A 20,389-nucleotide genomic window follows, 5' to 3' on the forward strand; every position below is an offset into this window, starting at 1 on the left:
CTCTGCTATCTAGATCAACGCTGCCCACTGGGAAACATTTTACTTTGTCCAGTTCTCGCCTCTGCTGCACACAACTATGTTCCTAGTCAACTATTCACAATGTTGCATGGGGCAACAGCATCCAATTAACTTACTGATCACCGCTTCCACGATACTACAAAGAACACGTCTGTCTCTTGCCTAGCTTTGTACTCTACCATTACTTACATTAACTATGCCTACGCAATCTTTCTCCTCCACCCAAATGATCAAAGCACCCACAGGCTCTTTAACAACCATGTATTCTATTTCCAAAATGAATATTTTTAAGGAGTAATAATTGGTCATAAAGCGTGGAAAGTACTTGGTATGTGCAGTCTAAACATTCGGTAAGAACTATTTGTCAAATACGATCCTATTCGATTATATCCATGCATTTCACATAAAACCTTTTCAATGAAAAGATTTTAAAAGTTCTATTGGAAAAGAAGCCAGAAAACATTAGGGTTATAAAGCATTGAGTAGGGCCAGTATTGCAGGAATGATAAGGTAAAAATCAGTTTCAAGAATAGGAACACTGTAAAAAAAAAAAAAAAAAGTCAAATTACGGGAGGGGTTTAGAATAAAGTTACGGTTGGAGTAAGGGAATGTGTTGGGATTCGGATTAAGGTGCCTGCCCCAACAACCTCTATACTGCAAAGATTACGTGGCAACGTACACAGGAAACAACCTCACGTTACTGAGCAAACGGGAAAGTGATCACTCAGATGTTTAGTTCCAGCTGACGACACTAAACCAATTGAGGTTACAATTCCCAGCATTGTTGATAATGGTTGAAAAATCACATCCGGTTGCAAAGAACCCTCGCGGCGTGGGGTCAACCGACAATATGACTCTACATAGATAGTCACCAATTCAATATAAATTGTACATAGCGGTACTTCGTCTATAATAGGTTCATAAACTACATCGTACACGATGACACCCCAGCCCGCCTCCTCACCACAAAGCATGCAAAGGCACCATTGTCCACCATCAACCCTGCAGCAACACGAGGCCATCCTACTTACTTTTATTTTCAGCACTCGGCACCAAGCACACTTAGACAATAAACCGAGCCCTCCAACACCATTCATGACAAACCTCCATGTTCATTGTCTCAAATGTGAACATCACCTCGCACCATCCGGCGACAGACATCTCACATATTATTGCTCTAATTTGATTTCGAATCAACGTTAACATAAAACGAGCAGCTCCAGAAAAAGAAAGCCCACGCATCCCCAAACAAACCTTCCATGCCCGGAAGAAGCCTCTTGAATTATAAACCGGAAGAGATAGTCCCGCTACCCCGGAAAACGTTTTACAGCCGCACGTGAGCCGGCGGGCGCTGCTATTTGATACTCTCCACGAGTCATTGTTGCCTAATGCTTAGCATACACGCAGGGCAAATTGAGACGCAACCTCTAGCATGTGACTGGGAGACTCGCTTTTTTTTGCATCCTAAAGAAACCAGTTAATAGGTGAGAAAAGGGGTGGGGGGAGAGGAGGCGACGTCATTTTTGAAAGCTAAGCCCCGTCCTTTGCAGACTGGGGGGCATGTTTTTCGCGGAGAGAAAGAAACGAAAAAAGCACGCCCCTCAATCCGAAACGGACGGGGCTTAGCTACCAAAAATGACGTCACAGAACCCTCTTCTCCAATGGCTGGCCTCCGTTTAGGAAGCCAGCCAATGGAGAAGAGGGGTGGGTTCAAGCCTCCCTACTCTGAGACATAAGATCTCGCCAGCAAGACTGCGCATGCGCAGCCTACGCTAGCCGAGACCTAAAAACTGCTTGTTTTCAATGTTCAAGTACACAAGCCTAGGGCAGTGATGCAACACGCTGTATTCATTACTTGGCAACACCATACTTTTGTTTTCCATTTACAATGCGGAATTGCGTTTATGGTGCTGGCAGAGACTCCCATATTTTGGTGTTTAGCCTCCGTATATCACCATTCTTTATACTGCCTTGACACTATAATGTTTAGACACGGTTTGCGCCATTTTACATTCAGACTAAATCGAGCGCAATGTGGGACAGTTGCGCCAAAACTGTGCGCGCCTCATTCAAAGCTGTGCTTTGTCTCTAAGGCTGGTTGCCGGCTGTGTAAAACCCAGAATTGGTGATGCTTCGTTCAGTACGTCCAGTGAGCTTCTTTTATCAACTCTCCAGGCGGCCGATAAAAGGAGTTTGAAAGATGTGGTTGCTACTAACCACTGTAGAGACAAGATAACAGAGGTTTCACCAGTGTCCCCATTTGACAAAATGGGGCAATCCTGGTCAAAGGGTTATTACAGCATGTTTACCTGGGTCCAGCCTGAATCTGGCTAAACAGTAGCTGTCGGCTCCTGGCACCGTTGGCTCCCCTTTATTACCAGCACTGGGGCAAATCATTTTAATTAGCCGCGTGCCAGGATCAATATTCGAAGTTCATATAAACAGGACAAGCACTAGTATGAAACACTTTCTTAATGTAAACACAGGCATTTATGTAAAGCCGTATAAACCGATGCGCATCCGTTTTCGGTGACTTTTGGGCGCAGCAGATTTTTATAAACCCCTAATCCAAGCTACATTGTGCAGAATAAACTGTAATTCACCAAGCATGTTCAGTTATCTGTCTGTGTACAAGGTGTAATACCTGACGTAGTTTAACAGTTGGGTTTAATATCGAACACTGATATTTATTCAGGTGGAGCTGACCAGGTTTTACCACTACAGACTACGAACATTGCAAGAAACACTCGTGAATTGACCCTCCCGCGACCCTCTAGCCTCCTCTTAATTCGCTTGAGTAATTAAAGTGTAGCATGGAGAGAGTTACAGATTATCTGTAAATGCGCAACACTGTCATTTCAGTTTCTAGGATTTAGGTTTGAGTTAGTTTTTTTTTTAAATCTATCTGCACCAACCTTTGACGATCACAGCTGTGACTGTTGTCACAAAGGAAAGCAATAGCTGTTGGAAGTGCTGCTTCTAGTGAGAGCCTTGGCAGAAAGTGCCTGGAGTAAACCAGTTTGTGTGCCTGCTGGACTGCATGGAGGGCAGGAGAGACCCAGCAGTGCCCAGGCAGCCTCAGGGTCTGAATCCACGGGGTTAAGCTGCCCCCACGGACATCTGTGAGACACTTTGCTTCCACTGGCCCTGCCTCCTGCCAGTCCTGTATACTCTGTTTCACTGATGTCCTGCCAGGAAATTCCATCAGTGGGTTCAATCCTTGCGAGGCGAAGCAACTCTTGGTTGATGCTCAGCGGGTTAATGTGCCCGTTGCTGCAAGTACCTGTTATGTTAACAGAAGCTTATAAAGCGCACGGTCACCAGGAGGTTTCATGGCGCTGTTACCTCCAAAGTAAATGACCACAGCTTGTGCGAAATCTTTTTTTTTTTTTAAAAGCACTGTTAAAGCCAATAGGTTTCACCTATGCAATATCTATTGACTTTAAAACACATTGACGGACATGTTGCCCAGCAGTGTGGGCTTCTGTGCAACATGGCTAAAAGTAAAGGAAATAATAGCGATATATAGCGGCCTGTGATGGCTGTATCATAGCTCTTTTACTTTGTCATGTTGCACAGCAACCCGCCTTGCTGTGTAAAAGAAACTGACAAAGCCATTAGATATGGCATAGGCAATACCTGTTGGTGTTGCAAATGTTTGTTGAGCCTGGAAATAGTTATATTGGCCTTTATTTTACTTTTATTCTTTACTTCACCTTTTTTCTTTTTTTTTTTTTTACCTTTTAAAAATATTTATTGAGGAGGTTGACAGACATATGAACTGACTGTAATCTGTTCGTGCCCCTACTCCCCTCCCCCTCCGTGCATGAACTCGGTACCGATTATTGATTCAAATGTTAATAGAAACAGACTACTTGGCTACTTAGGTAGGGTATGTATACAGTGGCACTCTTTGTATCAGTGGATGAAGTGGATTCTTTGAATGAGGATCCTCTCAGACTTTATATTCTTTGTGCTTCGAAGCTCTCATTGCTTAAAATACCGTGACCCTACTCTCCAACCTCCTCCAGCTGACCTTCCTTTCAAGGTGAAATGTGGATGATTGTCTTCTAGTCATCCTGCCCCTAAAGGCAGATGCCACCTGGAGGACACTCTAGATCATTTACTTAGTGTTAGAGGGGATGCACTCATTTCAAAATGTTTTGCTGCTGAAATAGACACGTTGCAATACAACCACGTTCTAACACCCTACCATATTCCCTCAGGAAAAAGTGCAGAACTCGAAGTGTTTTTTCAGAATATGGTCATCCAGAGTTGTTGGTGCAGGTCCCCACATCTCTGTTCATGCTTTAGGAAACATCTTGCCAGGTTGGATTATTGTGGGAGGGTTGTTGGTCTTTTAGTAAAAGACGGAAGTAACTTGATTTGGTTTCAGATTCCTCTTTAGCACATGTAGTTTTCATTTGTCATAATGCTTATTTTGAGTGTGCATGACTGTGAACCTTGTATACAACGTCATTTCTGTGATCGAAAGAGCTCCATGATACCGTCTCTGTTGCAGCCCACAGTGCACTTTGCAGAGGATACTCTTATCCGAAGTGATGACGACGAGGATGAAGACCGCCATTCACCAGTTGAAAAGCAGCGCTTGATCCGCAAGGACACTCCCCACTACAAGAAAAACTTTAAAATCACTAAGCTGCCCAAACCAGAAGCTGTGGTGGCTCTGTTACAGGGGTACAGTCGCCCAGAGGTACCTGAAGAAGGGGAAGGGGAAGAGGAGGAGGAAGAGGTGGAGTTTGAAGGCGATGAACAGGCTGAAGATGAACATCCAAGGGATTGGGATGGGGAGACGAAGAACGGGAGGCTTTTGGAACAGCCAATTAAGGTAGGGTCTTAATAGAAGACAGAGGAGTCCCGGGGATAGTTGCCTTGGACCACCTGTCCTTTAGTAATGAAAGAACACTTGGCAGCTGCCTAGGAGTCTGGAGGCAGGTTGCTGACACATACATCAATTAGTTGTGCTGTCCATGACTAGATGAAAAATGCTGTGCAACATCCTATTTAGTGAAGCAGCCATTTGTCTTTTTCCCCTCCAGAGAGTGTTAGAAAGTGGTCTTCCAAATCCAGCATAGTGGGTCTTCCTATTACAAATCAACTGCAGTTGGTAATTTAAATGGTTAAGCCATCCCTTTGCCACATTGAGACTTCCTCTGTTCTACTATGTATTGGCTTGAAGTCCACCGGTCTCCTCTCCTGAGGGAAGTGGTTCCTTTCTTTACACTGCCTAGCAATGATGAGACCTGTTACTGTATACTCTACTCCCACTGCCCCACGCTTCGCCTATATTATACGATTAGGTGACAATTTAAAACTTATTTCTACCCCCAGTTTTACACAACATTGAGTTAAAAGTCCTGTTTAAAAAAATTAATATATGAATGTGCATAATTTATGATGCTATTGCTCGATGTTCTTTGCAAAGTGGACATTGTCTGTCATTAGGTACTGCTTGGTTCTGCTAAATCAAAGTCCTCCGCTTTTTCTCCCCAATCCTTCATAGAAACTAGTCCGTATCATCTCACATGTTTATCACCAATAGTATTATTCAGCTCCTAATCCATGCCCTTACTTCCTTTGATGTTTCTCACAACCCCTGCAAGAACCTCAGTAGGCTCCACAGATTCCCATTAGGGCCTCATTGGGTTACCCATCCTAAGAAATAACCTAATTTGTCTCTTCTGGTCCAAACAAAGTTCTTGCAGCTGATCATGCTGTCACCACTCTTGCTAAGATTGTTTGATACATGCCTTACTTAGTCCCGTATTTCAAGGAGCCTTAAAAGTCCCCCCTAGTGTAACTTTGGTTCTCCTCCTGGAGATCCTGATCATTAGTCATAAGCACTAAATTGTCACACTCACGTGTGGGATGATTCAGTGTTTATGGGTCTAATGAGGATTCCCTTGAGGAGTGCTAGGATTACAAGTAAGTAACTTTTCCTGCCCTCTACTTGTAGAACACACAGCTCATTCAGTGTAAACCATGCCAGGTTACCAGGGTGTATCTACTAGGTCATGTTCACATTGACTCCATTGTGGTGTTTGGTGCTCTTTTACTTGAACTGCAACACATGTCAATTGGCTGCATTTCTTTGCCATTTCATTGTGATATATTGTGTTTATTGTACTAGATGTGGTGTACTGGTATTCATTGTGGTATTGTGTTGTGCCAGTGTTAATTTGATATTGTGTTGTACCCGTTGTCCAAAGCACTTGTCAGGCAGAGTATGTACCAGTGTCTCGGAATCCCAGGTATTGGCTTAAAGACAATGTGCACTTTGTACATTTTAGCTTGGGGCTAATTCCCTACTCTCACGACTTCCATGGGGGTGAGTACATATCAGGACATCCCCTTGCCCTCCTTTGCCCCTGTACTCAAGTATTTCCTCTGCCTGCTTCCACTCATTTCTCCCGCACCTTCTCCTTTCCTCTGCCCTCGTCCCTCTTGGCAAGGTCCCTGCTTGTACAGAATGATTATTCATATACCATAATTGTCTCGGAGTGACATTGGGTCTTACTGGGTCCACTAAGGCTCTATTCCTCCTAACCCCTCCGTTCCTAATCACTGAGCACTCAGAAAAGTGGGACTGTCCTCTGAGTCCTTACACTTGGTTTGTGGTTTACCTCTTTAATGCAGTCTTCTGATCTTTGAAGTTCAAGCTACCAAATCATTGAGTGAAATATTTTTAAAGAGCAACTGCGCCATGGGCACCGCCAACACATAATCAATCCTGCCATTGGAGCTTTAATTTGGGACTATTATAGAGGATTTGTTTGATGCCTCATCAGACGAAAAATCTCTTTAAATGTGGCATCTGATAGAATATCTAATAAAATTGATGTAATATGAATGTTTGAGTTTCTCTTCAGCGAAGCTGCTGTAAAAGCAGTGTCTAAGCCGTCATCGAAGCACGTTTTTCATTATTGCTTATGTAAAGCATAGGAAGTGTCAGCAAAGCTTTGCTGGTGCTATGGCAGAGATTGGGTGCCTGTGCCTCCATTCCCTATTAATAAAACATTGGGTTTGGTTTATGATCTCTTTGCTGTTTAACTGTTAAGAGGTCTGCTCTTGAGGCACGGTTAGCCTTTGAGTGTGTGAAATATCCTTTTATGCAGCATTGCAACCATGCATCACTTAGACTGCATTGTACCACACAAGATATTACTGGCTTCTAGTCAGTCCTTGCCGAGACACACACACAAACAAATTTGAAGTCCTTCTTTATGCCCAGTTCAGGGTTTGTAATCTCCTGAGTAGGAAAATGTTTAATTTGAAGTTTTATGTGTTTGTTTGTTCCCATAAAGTCTTTAAACACTTAGGTTTTCATACTGAAGTGCTTGGAAATAAGTTGAAAGTATATACCTCAACTGCTCACTACCTCCTCTCTCTCCTTGCTAATATGCACCCCCATGTTTCTTCTGTCACAATTTTTCCTCTGTGCTTGTTCATGGCTTTTATGTCTTCCTGCCCCAATACCCCACCCCCCTTTTATTCCTACCTGGTTGTGCACCCTGCTCAACTTTTTATTTTGCCTCCAATGTTTATCTTCCCATTGAGAACCCTTAGCAATGTTCTTTGCTTCTCGTCCATGTAACTGACTTGGCAGTAGAAGATACTTAGTAGATCTGTTGTCGGACTCCCTGCAGGTTTCCACTGTTGCAGCCTGTGTTCTGGTAGGGTGTTGTTACCAGATGGTGACATCTTTTCTTTGAGCACTTTCGTCTTTGGGGTCCTTTAGTTGTCATCTGTTATCTGGATTTTTAATAGGCTCCCCTGTTGCCGCAGAAGATAATCATGTAACCAAGATGTTGCCCTAGAGCCTTTTCTAGGTTGTAAGTAGCACTGGAAAATGTATCTTCTATAGGCCGATGTACACCTTTCGAATGGCTGTACATGTGAAATTTAGTGACGCAAAAGGTCAATTTCCCTTTTTTCTCTTTCAGTCCAAGTTTTACAATTTGTTCCAGGCTCATCCAAGCTTTTCCTGGCAGTCAAAAGCTCTTAGAGGAAGGCTTTTTAACTTGCCTTCTTCGTCAAAGATCCACAGCGACTTATAGTCATGCTTCTTTGTGGTATTCAGAAGGACACTTGGTTTATATATCATCTGGACTTATTCATTCAAATGGCATCTTTCAGGGTGGTAACCCATGCTCCCATCTTGGATCATCTACCCAAAGTATGCTTGGTGCGCAGGTGTAGAAGGGACCCTTAAGGAAGACTTCTTCCTTGCATGTTTTCACTGCAGAAAATATTAGGCAGCTCAAGTACACCTTGAGGTATGCACTACTTATTCATCATTTTTCGGAGCGTGTGACCTCAGAGTTTCTATTTATCTTGCACAATTTAGACCTGTTTTTCAAAATGTGGCTGTTCGCCCTCAATGTTGCAGTTTCTCTTTCTACACAAGTGAAATCCTTGAAGTTTACCATTTGTTTGATTCTTTCCAAATATCTCAGTGTGATATTGTTAATATTAGCCGCCTACATCAGTGACTGTTATCTACCTCAAACCTATGTTAAAACCAGTGTGCAGACATTGATTTTCTTGAGAGTGCACTTGGGATTTGTTAGACTAACTTGCTATTGGGCTGGATTTAATCCTGCAACCCACTAAATAACAGGCTCTCATAGGTGTAGGCTCTTAAATCCAATATAGAGGTCTGTATTGGCTGTCATTTGAGGCAATGCTCTAAGTTAAGTTGTCTTTACCTGTCTTATAAAGTAGCAGACCTGAAAACATTATGTAAGAGGTGAAGTGCTTCAGAAGACTGGACTGAAAAATACTATAAGAGTTGATGCTGGCAATAGAAAGCACCTGATATGCACATCTGTCCCTCGCTGGACAAGGGATTGATAATGACTGTTTCACCTTTGAAGGCTACACCCCTGCCATTTAGGTAATCTGTTCTTTGAGCTGGTCACAGCCCAGCTTGTCTTTTTGTAAGAGCGGCACAAGAAAAAGCAGGTAGCTCTTTACATACTGTGCAACATTTCTTCTTCAATCTCTTTGACACAGTATTGTAGGGAATTCATTTTGGGCAACACTTCGTTATAAGTACCCGGGTATTGAAATCTGTTAAGTTTGACATATTGTTCTGCCCCACACATCTTAATAATGGAAAATGATGCTGTGTTCTCAAAGCTCGCGTTATCTCCAGTGGGCATACATACACATGGATTCCTAGGGTTCCTCTGGTCCCCTGCAAACAGGACCTTTAAACACACACTGGAGTTGTAGGCAGTCTTATCGTTTGAGATAAATTTACCACCCATTGATGCCAAGGCGGGCATGGACTCGACTGACAGTACCAATCTAATGCTGATGAAATACAGAAGGGCATATCCCAGCTCTGTTAATGCATTGTAGCAGAGCCACCATAGATATCTGAAGCACTCTATGGCCTGCTACGTCCTTGGCACAATTTTCAAATATCCTCACAAAGTCCTGGCAACTACTTATTTGTAGCTACATGAGGTTGGTTTCACAAATCTCCTATGGATTTTGATGATGGTAGTTACATCTGCTAGAAAGATAATTGACCTGCCTTCCTTTTCTTCAGATGAAATGTACACTATTTCTACATGAGTAATTTGGTTCCCAGAGACCTCCCTTCGATTTTTCCCCAAATTATTTTTGAATTTTTACTTTAAACCTGATTATCCTTCAAATATTTCTCCCCATTCAGTCTTCAAATGCATTTACGTGGAAAGTCAAGTGTGAAGGGGCTAACAGTGACAACAAAAATGAAGTTGGGGGTATTGCATACCCTTATCGGAGATTCAGAATCAAATGCCCCTCTAAGGGCAATTCAAAGGGAGAATTCCATAAACTTTACAGAGGCGAAAATAAAAAGGTTGTATGCAAACAAAGAGACAAAAGAAGTGAAGGACACTGTTTGAGAGTCCGGTTTTCATAAAGATTCTTTAAATTTGACTCTTGATGGTTGTCTATCAAGTCATTCTTGTAGATTTGTTAGGTACCCTAATCGATCCTGGGTCCAACTTGAGATGAGCTTTCCAAGAATCATTTTATCCAGAGTAGGATTGAGGTACTCTTATCTGGTTGCTTTTTTCTTTGATCATCGGAAGTACTTAGGATTAAAAAAATGCTAAATGTGTTGTATTGCAGATCAGTCTACCCCAATATGTGTGCTGCTTCTACTTGGGTGACGTACAGGAACCGCTTGTATCGAAACTATCTGAAAGAGTTCAGTTTTATCCAGTCCATACACATGCCTTTGCAGGATGTAGGTGATGTTGCAAACCACCTATTGTGTATGTGTGTGTGTCTTGTCACAAGACTGGTCCAGTCATTGAGTTTACCCAAGAGCGACTTGCTCTAGCTGTGGTTAGGGGAACACCATGTCACAACTGTGTTAGGATTTCATGTGACGTTCAACTTCGGTTATGATGTGAAGAAAACAGAACTCCTCTTATCAATAATTTACTATTTGCCATTACTGATTTCAGTGAATTCCAAACCCAAAGTGGGTGTCTTCATTGGAGACTTCAGAACCCAAAAAATATCTTTAGGCTTTGTGTTGGCGGTGCCCCTTTATATGTAGGCGTCTATTGCACTTGGCCTTTCGTGGTACAAGAGGCTACTGTACAGAATTCGGATCGGATTCTGTTCAACCTAAATCTTTTGCGGAATGAACTTCACAGCTCAGATTCCTGGGAGAGGTTTCTTCAGCCAGATGGTGAACACAAGAAGCAATTGAACACGGTGGTGGTGGTGGTGGTGGTGGTGGCAGCAGCGTGCTTGCTTGAGAGGTGGGTGTTGGTGTTTTATTTTGGTTTTTGGCTCCACTAATCCGCATGCGTCTCTTTTCTCTCTCTGCTGGTTTTCCTGTCCTAACAGGGGGTGTCGTTTGATCAAGTCAATAATCTGCTGATTGAGCCTGCTCGAATAGAGGAGGAAGAGGTCTGTATCGCTCTGCTCTCTCACCAGAAATCACCGGGGATTGACTCACCTGCTTCACAATTTGTTCTGCTTCACTGGGATGATCATGCTGCTGCCTATCTCATCTGTCTAATCTGTGTCACGCTGTGGCTTCTACAATCATGAAATCACAAAATGCTATGATTTTCTGCTTCTTCATTGCACCCACACTTTTTCACCATTTTAATACCGTATCGCCCACAGAGAAAATGAGGAAGCAGGTGCATATGGAAGAACTGTTCATCAGGGGCACTAACGTGGTATTTTAGACACAAGAAAGCGTGTGACTTGTCTTGGAGAAGGGGGAAGCTTTTGGGGGGGTTTGTATGGGCAGAACTAATGTTGTGCTTTATTTAACATGGCATATAATGGATTTTATTCAGGGAAATGGATACAATAAAATAACGTAGGGCAGTTTTGCTTCGTTATTCAAGGGATTGACCATTTTACTCAGTCTTACCTATGGTGAGTACCAGAACAAGATCTGTTCTATCAGTTTTGGCATGAAAAGTTCAATTTTTCATATAAGTGACACATTGCTTTCAGATATTGATTGCATCAGTTGTTTGTAAGCATCTTATCTAGCCAATGTGCTTGTGGCTTTTTCCTTTACACATCTTTTGCACTTTTCATCAAAGCAAGAATAACACCTATTTATACCATGTGTTAGCTGCAGATACTCATGCTATGCGTATTCCTGCCATCTACTGTTGAGCTTGGACTCTACTAGTTGTTTCCTCAAGGAAGTTTTATGATTGGCGTCATTTCTCCTACCCCTCGAGTTATTGCGCATGTTCAGCAGCTCCTTTGTTAGAAAGTTTTTTTTCCGCCATCGGGCTCGGACGGAATGTATTGGAGCTCTGCAGCATTCGATGCCCACGCAGCCTATGGTCAAGAAAAGACGCGACTGGAGATCCAGCAGACAACACCCACGGATCCTAGGAGCTGGGGGCGGATTATCCGGCACCCAATACACAAACGCCCGTTCACAATTACCGTCTACGGGTAATGGAGATGAAAAAGGATCTCTTCCAATGGGGCCCTCGGTGCGGGTCCAAATGCGCAGACTCTGGCACACAGGAAGTGTGTAATTTGTGCCTATCTAGAGAGCACAAAGAGGGCGAGTGCACAGCTTGCTCATTGTTCAAAAACAGACACTTCGGACCCGTAGGGATCGATGCCAGCACACACCATGGAATTGACGGCCGAAGCGGAGTTCTCGCACTATATTGATGTGGAAAGCAAAGCAGTTTCTCCAGTAATAATAATAATCCACATTTGTAAAGCGCACAATCACCTGTAAGGGTCTCTAGGCGCCGGGGGCCGTCGGAAAGATTAAGCAAGCTATTGCCCAGAGTCACATGGTGCTGGACTAATCTGCCGCCGGTGCCAGGGATCGAACCGTGATCCCCAGATTTCGGAGTCAGTCGCCCTAGCCGCGGTGCCACACCTCTTCCACTTCCAGTAGGAGGTGGAGTGGTCATTGGTAGCTCCCACTAGGTTGCTACTGATTTATACTCTGGGGAAGAACACGCTCTAGTGAATGAAGACGGGCCCACATCGCCGAGGTTGATCCCTGTATCTGGGCCTACAATCAAGATTATGCCATGTACCATGGGTAGTGTTGACCCCCGTGTAAAGAAGATCTTACACTCACATCCACCACCCCACTATGCCATGGTGCACCTCAACCCTTGGGATCAGGCCGACACGCGAGCACTCCTTGGAGCCGAGAAAGTTTTCGATCCCAATCTGGCAAAAAGGCCTCAGCATGGGGATGGCTCAGGCACTACTCAAGCACCGCAGTTCAAGCCTGCACTGACTGAGTCACCTGAACCGAAGCATAAGTTGGCACTTGTACACAAAGAGCGAGTGAAAAACAAGGCATTGTCTTTAAAGAACTGCAACAATTTATGCAGGAAAAACAAAGACAATTCCAAGAGACAGGGCTCAGGATTAATCCCTGCCACAGCCTCTACCTTAAATAGTCCAACAAGAACACCGGGCCACAAGCCCAATGTTTTTCTGTCCCACAGCGTCACCATAAACACATTTACCCTCTCCACAAAAAGAAGAAAAGGGTGGGGGATACAGGACACAGATTTCCAAGGAACTCAGGACACCTACCCATGAGATGATTGCTATGGTCCTGCCTGATCCAGACATGGAGCTGCCAGTACTTATTAAGGCGTCTCCTCAAGATGACACATCCTTATACAACAGTGTCATCCAAAGAGCAGCAGAGTACCACAAGCTTCATATGCACACTACAGAGGAGCCAGCTGACTTTCTAGTGGAAACACTTTAGCGCACAGTTCAATATCTGCCAATGATGGGATGCATCCTTAATATATCCAAAGACATCTTCAAGTACCCATTCAAATACAAGGTCCTAACTTCTCGCATAGAGAAGAAATACAGACCATCTCCAACGGACCCTTTTTACACTTTTTACATTAGGGCAATATCACCAGCAGGAGCGTGTATACTATCATTGAGGCTACAAAAACAGGGGCACAGGAAAAGGTACCCCCAACAAGGACAGCTCCAAATCATCAAGTAAATGACTTACCCACATTTCCCCCCGAGCAACAACACCTGCCGGACGGTTACAATTATTCCACCAGTTGTGGCTAAACACCACATCAGACCAATCGGTACTGCAAATAATCAGGCAGCTGTATTTCTTAGAACTAACTCAACAGACACCAAATTTCCTGCCAAAACGGCAGATGTTAAATCCACAACATCTACATCTGCTAAAGGAAGAAGTGAAAGCGTTACTACTAACAGGGGCCATTGAACTAGTCCCACTCAAACATCAAAACAAAGGAGGCTACTACCTTTGTTTCCTCATACCAAAGAAAGACATCTCACTACGGCCTATTTTGGACCTACGACCACGCAATCGCAGCATACTATCTTAACACTGCTATATGGTCACATTTCACGATATACTACACCTATTACAAGAGGGCAACTTCATGACTGAAGTAGACTTGAAGGAAGCTTACTTCCACATTTTAATCCACCCAGCGCACCGCAAATGCTTACAGTTTGTTGTAAGTGGCTGTAGCTATCAATTCAAATTGCTTCAGTTTGGCGTAACAGCCCCAAGAGTGTTCACAAAATGCTCACTGGTAGTAGAAGTAAAATTATGAAGGGAAAACGTGTGTCTTTCCGTATCTAGATGATTGGCTGATCAAGATTCCAAACAAAGCCAAATGTCTAATAGACACTCAAAACACAATCAACCTACTTCACCAGTTGGTCTTCGCTATCACTGCAACAAAATCAGTTACAACCATATCTAGGAGCAATACTCAATTTGGTATCTGAAACAGCTTACCCCAATCCACAGAGGGTTTTCTATCTTCGGAAACAACTGGGTCTTTTTCAGTCACATCCTCACCTATGAGTCAGAACAGTGATGCGCCTACTGGGGATGATGGCATTATGCATAGTGGCAGTGCTACATGCAAGATTACACATGAGACCTCTCCAGGAGTGTTTAGCATTGCAATGGTCACAAGCGGGGTTTGTGGGGAAATGAAAGTTCTAGTGTTGGTTTCACCCAAGGTCCATCAGGCACTACAATGGAGGAACACCTTAAACCTATTGAAGGGCAGAGCCTTTAAGGACCCAATCCTGCAGGGACAGTCACAACTAATGCATCACTCATGGGGTAGGGTACTCATATGAAGGGCATTGTGGTTCAGTGACACTGGACCTCACGGATGTATGACGTTATAACGCATACTATTACAACGCATGCTTTTACAACGCAACTTTTACAACGCAGGATCCATTACAACGAATACCATTACAACGCATTTTTTTATAACGCATATACCTTTACAACGCATACCATTACAACGTAAGTATAGGTAAGTATATAATTTATTTTTAAAATGTAAGTTACTAATTTTAATATAATTTAATTTTATTTAATTTTAATTTAATTTAATTTTTTTTAATTAAATATTTAAAAATACCCCTTTACCCAAAAACCCATACCTAGCCCTGAACCCTAAAAATACCCCTTTACCCAAAAACCCAAACCTAGCCCTGAACCCTAAAAATACCCCTTTACCCAAAAACCCAAACCTAGCCCTGAACTCTAAAAATACCCCTTTACCCAAAAACCCATACCTAGCCCTGAACCCTAAAAATACCCCTTTACCCCAAAACCCATACCTAGCCCTGAACCCTAAACCCCTTTACCCCAAAACCCAAACCTAGCCCTGAACCCTAAAAATACCCCTTTACCCAAAAACCCATACCTAGCCCTGAACCCTAAAAATACCCCTTTACCCAAAAACCCAAACCTAGCCCTGAACCCTAAAAATACCCCTTTACCCAAAACCCCATACCTAGCCCTGAACCCTAAAAATACCCCTTTACCCAAAAACCCAAACCTAGCCCTGAACCCTAAAAATACCCCTTTACCCAAAAACCCATACCTAGCCCTGAACCCTAAAAATACTCCTTTACCCAAAAACCCAAACCTAGCCCTGAACCCTAAAAATACCCCTTTACCCAAAAACCCAAACCTAGCCCTGAACCCTAAAAATACCCCTTTACCCAAAAACCCATACCTAACCCTGAACCCTAAAAATACCCCTTTACCCAAACCTAGCCCTGAACCCTAAAAATACCCATTTACCCAAAAACCCTACTTACCTATACTTACGTTGTAATGGTATGCGTTGTAAAAGTATATGCGTTGTAAAAAAATGCGTTGTAATGGTATTCGTTGTAATGGATCATGCGTTGTAAAAATTGCTTTGTTAAAGTCATGCGTTGTAACGGGTGCATACCGACCTCACAATAGACAATGCACATCAGCATGCTGGAGCTTCAAGCCATTTATATGGCTCTTAAAGTGTTCTTACCAAACAGTACAGGGAACAATGCCTTTCTACGAACAGACTATGTGACTGCAATGTATTACACCCTGAAACTAACGGGGGGGAGCATTTCATACAACTAACAACTAGCGCAGACCATATCGAAATGGGCAAGCCAAACAAAAGAGCCGCCTCCTCCTGGCACAATACATATCAGGGCAGGAAAACTTCATTATGGACCTGCTCAGCAGGACACAGCAACAAGTTTGAGTGGGAAATACACACTCCATTACGGCAACAACACTTCCACCAGTGGGGGGAACCTCCACACTGGACCTGTTCGCCACCACTGAAAACTCAAAATGCCAAAGCTTTGCATCCAGTTACCCACACTCACTATCCGAAGGGAATGCTCTATGGATGAACCGGTCAGGGATATTTGCTTACACTTTTTGTACTCTACCCCTCATTCCACACGTGGTCAGGAAACTCAGACTTTGATGACCCTAATACTGATTGCTCCCACGTGATACTGATAGAGCTATCCCTAGACCCTCCTGAGAAGCTACCCAGCTATCCAAACCTTCTCACTCGCAGTGAGGGCAGGGTTTGACATCTCAGTACACAGCAGCTCAATCTTGCTATCTGGCTCCTGAAGTCAGAGTTTGGATAACTAAATCTACCTCGATAATGAATAACTATTCTAAAAGAGGCCAGAAAACCAACCAAAAAGGCTTGCTATGCTGCTAAATAAAACGTTTTGTCCACTTCTGTACATCCTTAGAAACCAACCCTTCTTCACCAACAGAACAACTAGTCTGTTGCTTGTTACAATTACAAAAGGCACATTTGGCATTTACCTCAATATTCCTACATTTATCAGCCATTGCTACATACCTATCAAACAAAGCACCAATCACGTTTCTGTATTCCTGTTGTTAAAGCCTTCATGGAAGGATTAAAATTAGTCATTCCACCATGTACACATCCAGTACGTGCACGCAACCTGAACATTGTCCTAACACGACTTATGGGGCCACCACTTAAATCACTAACATGGAAGGTGGCTTTCCTTGTAGCAATAGCATCTCTATGAAGGGTTAGCAAAATACATGCACTCGCTGTGGAAGAACCATATGTTCGAGGCATGAGCTGCAGATCACACTCTATGCATAAATTGCCATCTGGTGTTGGGCCCGGATGTTTGCAGTTTGTTATTGTCTTGGAACAAGTCTTTGGAAGTCACAAGATAGGTGACTCCTCCTTTGGACAATAGTGCGCATGGGCATCGACTCCATCTTCAGATTGTTTTTTTCCGCCATTGGGCTCGGATGTGTTCGACGCGTTCCAGTTCGGTATCGATTTAAATTTCGATGCGTAATCATTACCCTTCTTCGGTATTGTTTTCGATCGCGTTTTCCCTTTCGACGCGCTTCTCTACAGGCTTCTACTTTCGGTTCTGGTTGTCAAGTCAGGCCTTCGGGCCTATCTGCGCTACAGGCCTTTTTTGGCTCATGGAAAGGACTCCCTTCAAAAAGTGTCCTCCGTGTAGATCCAAGTTTCCACACGACGATCTTAATGAGGTGTGTAACCTCTGCCTTTCACCCGAGCACAAGGCTAAAGACTGTCCGGCTTGCGCCTCTTTCTGCTCCAAGAAAACCATCAGAGATCGTCGAGCTCGAAGAAGCATGGCTCGATGGCCGACATAGACACTGGAGGACATCTTCCAGGAAGGCATCGATGTGCAGGAGCGGATAGAAGAAGGCACCTTTAGCGCCTCCGAAGCCGAAGGATCCGATGTCGAAGACATCACTCCAGGGCAATGGGTCGTAAGTACTGACGCTGACCCCTCCCCCCCACCCATCCATTTAAAGGCTTTGGTAACACCTTCACCTTCGGGCCTAGGTGCACACCAGGATAAAACTTCTCACTCCCGCCTTCGGGCCCGGCAAAGAAGTCAAAATATAAGCCTTCAGGCAACTCTGGATCGAGCCAGCCTACCGTCTGTGCCAAAATCCCATCCTCGGCACCGACAAAAGAGAAATCGAAAGAGAAACCATGGTCTTCGTCCGCGCCGAAGCCTGGTTCCACATCGGCGCATTTGCCACCAAAACCTTCAGATCCGGAAAAACAACCCGTTCCAAAAACATCTGGCACACACACCTCGGATCCGAAGAAATCATCCTAGCCGACCAAGCAACCGGTTCCAAAGTCTCCAACCAAACCTTCGGAACCCAACAAAGCTCCCGATTCGAAACCGAAGGAGCATAATACAATTCCAAAAACTGTGCCACACAAACATTTGGACCCCAAAAAAATCGGCAACGAAACACCATACTTCAGAGGAGGAGCTTTTTCGACCTGATCCTACACAAAAAACTGTAGAAATAGACCCAGAAACATGTCATTTTAGGATTAGTCCTTCCAACAAAAGAAAAATGGACAAACCCACACCACCTCCAATTTCTTCAAAGAAAAAAGACATTGCTACTTCCCCTTTAAGGATTCCTTCTCCACCTCCTCCTTCACAATACATCTCTCATATCCCAATCTCCAGTACCCTCACAATCTCCTCCACCTGCAGATGATGACGGTACCACTGGTGACGAAGGAAAGGATGAACCTCTAGGGGAACCTAGTCATCCTTTCATCCCAAATGACCCATGGGAAAATGATGGCACACCAGATGTTCCTAATGTACCACAAGAATATGTCTACCCATCTAGACCATCCCCTCCAGAGGACACTATAGGTTTCACTCAGCTAATATACAGGGCTGCAGAATACCACCTGGTAAATTTACATACAGACCCCATAGAAGAAGAAGACTTCCTCATGGATACCTTTGCAACATCTCAAAGGTCCACCTCCATTCTTCCAATGTTAAAAGGGGTAATTAAACCACTCCGGAAGTCTTTAAAGACCCCGTAAGGGCTAGAGTCATTAACCCTAGGATAGAAAAAAAGTACAAGGCTACCCCAACTGACCCTGCATACATTAAGGGACAGCTTCCCTTAGATTCCTTGGTTGTTTCCAACGCCAGGAAAAGGCCCAACTCTCAAACCTCAGGCGATGCTCCACCACCTGACAAGGAGTCAAAACTCTTAGACGTATCTGCCAAAGAACAGCATCACAAGCAGCCAACATATGGAGGATGGCCAACACACAGGCTTTACTAGCTAGGTACGATAGGGTGCACTATGATGAACTAAAGACCCTACTATAACACCTTCCAGATCAATACAAGACCAGAGCCCATGATCTCATACAAGAAGGTAAACTAGTAGCCAGTACCTTCATTAAGTGTGCTCTAGATGCCGCAAATACAGCCTCCCGAGTCATTAATACCAATGTCCTTTTACGCAGACATGCCCGTCTGAGGAAATCAGGGTTTAAACCCGAGGTTCAGACTACCATACTGAACCAACCCTTTGACAAAGAACACTTATTTGGGCCTACGGTGGATTCATCTTTAGAAAAGATGAAAAAGGATATTGATATCGCCAAATCAATGGGAGCCTTGCAATCACAAGCTCCCAGAAGTTCATTTTGTCGCTCCTCTTAAAGGGGCGCCTCTAGAGGCTTTGACACCGATAACTCCTCCACTTCATATAAAAGTCCCACACGACCTCCTTTACCAGTGGTATTACAGAGGAGGCTACAGAGGCAATAACAGCAAAGGTAGAGGAAAAACTACCAATATTCGTACTGCCACCACCTCCAAACAATGACTTCCCGCTGCTTCCCCCGTACCATTATACTCCGGTCGGGGGAAGATTAACCCAGTTCCTACCTGTCTGGAACAATATCACCACGGACATGTGGGTGATACAAATCATCCATCCGGTTATTGCCTGGAGCTCACTGCGACTCCCCCCAACATACCACCCAAACAGCGTCCAATGTCAACAGATTATTTAACACTTCCAAAACAAGAGGTGCTTTCCCTAATGCTCAAACATGCAATAGAACCAGTTCCTCTTTACCATCAAAACACCGGAGTTTACTCCCTGTATTTTCTAATCCCAAAGAAGGATTGAACCATGACACCCATCTTAGACCTCAGACCATTAAACCTATACATACAATCAGACCATTTTCACATGGTAACTCTTCAACAGGTCCTTCCCCATCTCAAACAATGCGATGTCCTTGCCACTTTAGATCTCAAGGACGCCTACTGCCACATTCCCATTCACCCTGCTTACAGGAAATATCTTCGGTTTGTAGTGGACGGTGAGCATTATCAATTCAAGGTTCTCCCATTCGAAGTTACCATAGCACCCAGAGTATTCACAAAATGTCTACCAGTGGTAGCAGACCACTTAAGAAGACAACAAATTCACGTCTTCCCATACTTGGACGACTGGCTCATAAAAGCCAAGTCACATACCCAGTGGGTAAATCACACACACACCACAATCCAACTACTTCACGACTTAGGTCTCATCTCCAACCATCCCGCATACAACAATACCTAGGTGCCACAATGGACACGTCAAAAGGTCTTGCATATCCCAATCCAGCCAGAATAGCAAGTATGCAGGCCCTGATAACAA

General features: G+C 43.8%; 1 protein-coding gene across 21 annotated transcripts in view; it reads left to right on the top strand.

The window, feature by feature from the left end:
* The window catches only part of SCRIB (scribble planar cell polarity protein), a 576,647-nt gene that overhangs the window by 285,387 nt on the left and 270,871 nt on the right, over positions 1-20,389 (top strand). For 17 of the 21 annotated variants that reach the window (XM_078686589.1, XM_078686596.1, XM_078686598.1 and 14 more), the window contains exons 15-16: positions 4,541-4,867; positions 10,900-10,962. In XM_078686589.1, the coding sequence (XP_078542715.1) occupies positions 4,541-4,867; positions 10,900-10,962 (390 nt within the window). The remainder of the gene's footprint in view (positions 1-4,540; positions 4,868-10,899; positions 10,963-20,389) is intronic. The other 4 variants (XM_078686595.1, XM_078686599.1, XM_078686606.1 and 1 more) reach the window with 1 other exon arrangement.

This window comes from Lissotriton helveticus, chromosome 4_1 (genome assembly GCF_964261635.1).
Source record: "Lissotriton helveticus chromosome 4_1, aLisHel1.1, whole genome shotgun sequence".
Lineage (NCBI taxonomy): Eukaryota > Metazoa > Chordata > Amphibia > Caudata > Salamandridae > Lissotriton > Lissotriton helveticus.